At 49.7% G+C, this 6,402-nt stretch overlaps 1 protein-coding gene across 1 annotated transcript in view; it reads left to right on the forward strand.

Moving 5' to 3' along the window:
• The first annotated feature begins 3,112 nt into the window (after positions 1-3,112).
• The window catches only part of Uhrf2 (ubiquitin like with PHD and ring finger domains 2), a 76,137-nt gene continuing 72,847 nt past the window's right edge, over positions 3,113-6,402 (forward strand). The window contains exon 1 of the mRNA XM_005352130.2: positions 3,113-3,455. Coding sequence (XP_005352187.1) covers positions 3,303-3,455 — 153 coding nt within the window. The 5' untranslated portion in view covers positions 3,113-3,302. The remainder of the gene's footprint in view (positions 3,456-6,402) is intronic.

Raw genomic sequence — 6,402 nt, forward strand, 5'->3', positions numbered from 1 at the left:
CAGTTTAGAGACGTGCCCTGACACAGGAGTGATGGACGTGACCTAGCTGAGCCCTGCACCCTACTTTCCCCTAGACAAACAGAAGCAGAATGTTTCCCCAGATCTTCGGAGATCTTCCAGACTAACAGGACACTGACCCCCAGCACAGCCATTCAGTTTTGTGACTCAAAGTTTTACCTTTTTGTGAAACCTTTGCTAATTTAAAGCCCCCCCCCCCGTGCTGAACACACACAAGCATACATGGGCACACACACACGCATGCACACACACACACACACACACTTGGACACACTGGCAGACCACACACATACGGGCACACTGGCACACCATGCATACATGTTTGTGCAAATGAGAGGTGCATGTAGAAGAGTATCTGTGCATACCTATACACACATGCATAGGTGTGCACAGATATTACCTTTCCAAAGCCACTAATCTTTCTCCAGTATCAACAGCAGAATCCATTGACTTTAAATCGAGTTTTCCAAGCTGAATGTGGTTGTGGGAGTGGGTGTGATCCCAGCACTACACAATGAGTTTGAGGGCAGTCGAGGGGTACATGAGATTCTCAAATAAGCAAAAAAGAATGAAAAACAAACAATAACAACAAAACCCTTTAGCCAGATCCAAGACTTGCATTGGGCTTTCTTTATAACTAATCTCTAAGCAGGCAGAGGAAACTTTCTTTGTGGTATTTCTGTACCGATCAACTCTAAAATCAGCGACAGGATTTATGACTTCATATATGCTATCAGTAGGTAGAAAATAACCTACGTTTTCCAAGAAGGATCTTTATATAAATATGTGATTTTTTTTTTTTGGTTTTTCGAGACAGGGTTTCTCTGTAGCTTTGGAGCCTGTCCTGGCACTAGCTCTGTACACCAGGCTGGTCTCGAACTCACAGAGATCCGCCTGCCTCTGCCTCCCGAGAGCTGGGATTACAGGCGTGAGCCACCACCTCCTGGCTCAACATAATTTTTTTTACATAAACTCTCACCCCTGCCTCGGTCACTCTCCAAATTATAATAACATTCACAGACCAGAATATCCTCTTATTTGCGTATCAATACCACCTCTTTCTCTACTTGCCAAAATGTGTCTCCATCAAACACCACTACAACAAACGAAAGACCAGTCCTTTTTCTCGGAACCTCCTTCTTCCCTTCACTCTCTTGGACAGTTATTTCCAACCATCAAAAGTCTTCATCTTAGGTGCATTTGGGATCTATTTCAATTGTTGCACAGTTCAAATGGAACTCAAGGCATTCCCCCAACTTGCTTCCTGTTCTAGTGAAGAACATTTATCCAACCAATCCATTTAAGGCGTCTCTGAGAATTACCGTCACACCCATAGTCCTCAAGGTTCCCACCCACAACTTCTACAAACAATCAGGAGCTCGGTTTCCTAGAACACTCAAGAATACATTCTCATTCTAATTTTTCCACCATGGATAGCAGCTGCCTTTTGGCTAAATTCCAACCTCCCTTACCTTCCCACAGTTTCCTTTTTCCCTAAGGCACTTTCTACTGTCATTCTCATTGGTGAGCAGGCCTTGAAAAGGGTCAAGTCCCCCCCCCTCCGCCCCAGGCCTACAAAAGCCTGCTTTGGAATGCTAATGTCAACCTGATGCAGTCTCTTCTGACGTGAAATGAATGCACACTTCCTATCGTTGGTTAAGCACACTGTCTTCTTTGCATATTCCCAGTTTATCTAAAGTCTCTTGATAACAAAAGCTCTAAAGTACCTTACTGTGTACTCCTAAGGGATTAGCAGGAAGCTAACGTTCACTAGGTGTTGACAAGCTCTACCTGCCGCACAGGAAATCCAAACAACTGGTTCAAGATCACATTTTAAGCAGAAAAACATTACAGTTCTTGTGTTTCTCACTCCACCCACGAGGCGAACACTTAGCGCGGGCTTCACGCACGCCATTAAACTCGGGCAGTGCACCATGCGTAATTCAATGGTCCGAGATGCTTGCAAAACCTTCTAACACCAAACAGCTGATCCCTTTTTAGGGCAGATCAGATGCGCTCAGGTGTATATATCGCTTCCTCTACTGAGTGTTTTAGTTAATTAGGGAGCAGAGGTGGTGACTCAGTTTAGAGGTTCTAGGTGGGGAATACTTTTTCTTCCCCACCAGCAAGCTGACAGAGACACGAAGTGTGTACGAGCTTTCCACGTTCCCTGCCTTCCCCTGTTAGGCCATTTTGAATGTAATTAATTTGGTTGTTGCAAAGTGGCGCTTCTTAGCTTCACGGGAATAGTTGGTGCTGGCCTGAATCCCCATGTTCTAGGTATCGGTGAACGTAAGACACACGTTTGCTTTGCTTTTGCGATGGGCCCGGTGTGGAGGGCCGGATTCCCTCCGCTCTGAGGTGTCCAGTTCCGCAAATCCAGAATCCCTGCGGCCGAAGGCGCCCTTCGCGCAGGAGGCCGACTCGTCCACGTCCAGTCCCGGCTCCCCTAACGGGAAGTGGGAGTGGGGGCCCCGCGGACCCGCGCAAAGCCAGCAGCCTGAGCCTGTGTGGGGCGGCGTGGAACCGGCCTCCCCTCCTGGAGCATCTCAGAAGAGGGTTTTCGTGGGAAGGCCGCGCGGGAAGCGTGCCCACGAGGTCCACGCAGCCCGGGGCCTTTCGTAGGCCCCGCCAGGCCGCATGGCGGGCGCTGTCCCGGTGGCGGGCTCCCACATCCTTGTGTGATGGCTGCGCCCCCATTTCTCCGCCATGCAAGTGCGCATCACGGGTACTTATTTCGAGTGTGTTTTTGACACCATAGCCTCGGCCTCAGGAGAGCGAGACCAGCGTGGATCGGGCTCCACCAGGCCGGGAAGGGAACACGCGAGGGCGGAAGGCCTAGGGCGAGCCGGACCCTGCAGCCCCCGCCTCCCCAGTAACGGCTCCGGGAGCCCCGCCCCTTTCCATGTTAGCGCCCTGGGGCTGTGAATGAGGCGGAGCCCCGCGAGGATCTCGCGAGATCTGGGTTGGCGCCGTGACCTCCATGTGGGAGCTCGAGCTCTATAAGTAAACACTCGGCGCGGCCGAGACATGGCCCCTTCCTCTCTGTAAGGCGGAGGCTGCGTGCGGTCCGGGCGGGTTCCGGCTCCCCCCCCTCCCTCGGCCGGGTGGGCGGTCGCGTGGTTGGCCGCGTCCGTCCTCGTCCGCCCTCGCATTCGCCCAGGCGCCGCGCGCGGAGAACCGGAGCCTTCCGGGGGAAGCGGCGGGAGCCGGGCCGGGCGGGGCGCGGCGGCCCGAGCGCAGGGTAGACAAAGGGGGCCGGGACCCTTGTCCCCCGCGCCGCGATGTGGATCCAGGTCCGCACCATCGACGGCTCCCAGACGCGCACCATCGAGGATGTTTCCCGCAAAGCCACCATCGAGGAGCTGCGCGAGAGGGTGTGGGCGCTGTTCGACGTGCGGCCCGAGTGCCAGCGCCTGTTCTACCGGGGCAAGCAGGTGAAGCGCCCCGGGGGCGAGGCTGGGGGTCGGGCCGGGCCGCTGGCGGGGCGCGGGATGCAGGATGCGGGGCCCGGGCCTGCGGCTGTGCGCCCAGCGGGCGGGAAGGCCGGGGTGCAGGGCCCTGGAAACCTTGCTCTCCTAGGAAGGGGGACAGCAGCCACAGGCGTAGCGTGCGAGGTTCCTGGGTGCCTCTCTTCCCGCGCTTGGGGGGAGGGGGTGATCGGAGCCGAGAAGGGCAGCGGGCTGGGTGGCGCAGCTGTGCCCGGCCGCAGGAGGGACGAGCTGGCATTATGGGCATCGCTGGCTTGCTTCGCTCCCCTGCCCCGGGCTCCCAAATGCGGGATGAAAAGTCAGGCACCTTCCTCCTGTTGTCTCACTGGAAGGATTGGAGCGCACTGAAGATGGGAAGGGGTTACAGAATGCATTGCCTGTCTCAGACCTGGGCTTTGGGAACGGTGTTTGTAGCCGGAAGTCGGGTTTAAATCTGTTGAGTGTAGGGACAGCTTTACCTCTCACCTTTGAATGTTCCCCACGTTCAGGCTTTTAAAGCTAGCCCTTCATCATAACTAGCAGTAACTCAAAAGACAGGAAGTAGATTTGGACCACAAGGGGCATCTCCGTTAAATTTAAGTGTCGCCCAGCCTGGTCAGCATAAGACATTTCCTATCCGGTCAGTCTCAGTCTGTGATTAGATCCTGGACCCATCTTGTTTTTCTTGCCTTTGTCTTTGTGTTGTCTTTAGTCCACTGAAAAGTTGGCATCTTGCAGACCGTAGACCACAGTTTGGCTCCAGTCCTGAGGTTTGAATTAAATGCAGTTCTCTGATTCGGTGGAAGTAGCCTAGAGGCCACATAGCGTTTGGAAGGAATATTTTTGTTCCCTTCACAGGTTTACAACGTCTCAGAGGGAACAAGAAATTCAAAGTAACAGATTATACAGTGGGAAAGGAGTCAGGATTTTGTTTTGGTGTTTGGAGGGCCTCTCTTGTGGAAAACCTGTAGCATTTTCTGCTGCTCTCGTAGCCAGTTCTGTGTTGATTCATTGTGTTGGACTAGTAAAGCGTTCACTTTACTAGAAAGCTTTTTTTAAAAAAATTGTATCTGTATTAAATATTATGTAGCTTTGTGTTAATGTGCCTCCGGTGGCCAGTAACTTTTCCTTTTGGTTACCCGTGAAAGCTAAGTAGTCACATCTGAATTTTCTAAGTAATAATAATACACTGTACATTGATTCCCAGGATACTTGAGTGACTTAAGTAGATAGAAATTAAGGATGAGAATATAGTGGTGGGCAACAGCCCGAAAATGTAATATTGAAATGATGCTAAAGTAAGGTCATCTGGATGTCTTAATGTAAAGGTAGACTTTGGTTTAAATCCAGGACTTACAAAATAGACTTTCACTAAAATCACTAATAAGAAAATGCTTCCTGGTTGAGGATAGATAACCCTTGTGCACCCGCCCCCCCCCCCCCCAAACACACTGTTAATCACTCACTACTTCCCTCTCCCCAGCTGAATAATGAACCAGTAAGAATGAAAATAGAATTTAGGTGCCAGCCATTGACTTGGACACGAAAAAAGGAAAATATTGCTCCCAATTATTTACTTTTTCATGAATGACAACTAGCCAGGGCAGTGGTTATTATCTCCTTTTGTCTTTGATATTCTCCAGTTGATGGGGATAGCAAAGTGTGCGTGTAGCAGGCAGATAATTGGTACCACAGGGCTATTCATTTCCTGTAAGACGAGTTTACTAGAAAAGAGGTGTCCTGTCTCAAGATGTTTTACTGCCAAGTAATGGTATAAATGAGACAGATTTATCTAATCGGGCACCATATTCCAAGCTCCTCTAAGACTGACAAGAGGATCACTGGAGCCTAGGAGTTTAAGGGACGGGGGTAACACAGTGAGATTCTGGTCTGAAAAAAAATTGCCACGTATTCATTTTAGTGTGCCCCAACCTGTTATTTATGCTGTTTTTAATCTTCGGAGTAGTGTAGTTGAATTTAACTAGGTTTCACAGGACTCCCCCCCCCCCCCCTTAGGGTTTTTCTGTATACCCCTGCCTGTTGTGGAACTCACTCTGTAGATCAGGCTGTTCTTGAACTCAGAGATCCCAGAGATCCACCTGCCTCTGTCCCGAGTACTGGGATCAGAGATGTGTGGCACCATCTCCTGACTTCAGAGGAAATTTTTGTGAACACCAGACTTTGAAATGAACTTTAAAGGGATAACTTTGTACTAGTTTCTTTCTATTTGAATGTGCTTTCTGCTTTCTCAGGGCCAACAGCATTATCTTTGCGTGGATGCCTTACCATGGCCCACTGAAGCAGAGAATGTGGTTTACAAGGTCTCCAGGAGCTCTGTACAGAAAGTTTGGAAAGCAGTGTTGGGAACTTTTTTTTCTTTCTAATGTGTAGGTGCTTTGCATAAACATATGTCTTTGCACCGTATGCATGTCTGGTTTGCTGCAGAGGCCGGAAGAGGACATTGGGGCATCAGATCTGCAGATCTGGAATTGATATTAGAGAGAGTTGTGAGCCACTTTGTGGGTGCTGGGAATCAACCCTGGTCCTCTGGAAGAGCAGCCAGTTCTCTCTCTGAGTAAATCTTACTCATAAACACCACACACCAAACTTTGATCTTTAATTAGAATCTAGAGCTCTTGTGACTTCTAGAAGATTCCATATCCCTGCCTTCTCTTGCCATCACTGTTGGGATAGCCTTAAATAGGTTGTAGATGTGGATTGTGAACCATACTGGAAGAAAAACTAAATAGTTGACACCCTCCTCCAAATTCTTTTTTTTTTTCCACATGGAGTAAAGAAATGAAAGTATTTGTCTGTTTAAATACTGTGTATGTGTATTTATCTCCAGTCCATGACTGAATAACAGTTGTCCTCCACTTGTACCCTTAGTACTGTAGAAATGACTTCCCTAGCC

This window comes from Microtus ochrogaster, chromosome 8 (assembly GCF_000317375.1).
Source record: "Microtus ochrogaster isolate Prairie Vole_2 chromosome 8, MicOch1.0, whole genome shotgun sequence".
NCBI classification, from domain to species: domain Eukaryota; kingdom Metazoa; phylum Chordata; class Mammalia; order Rodentia; family Cricetidae; genus Microtus; species Microtus ochrogaster.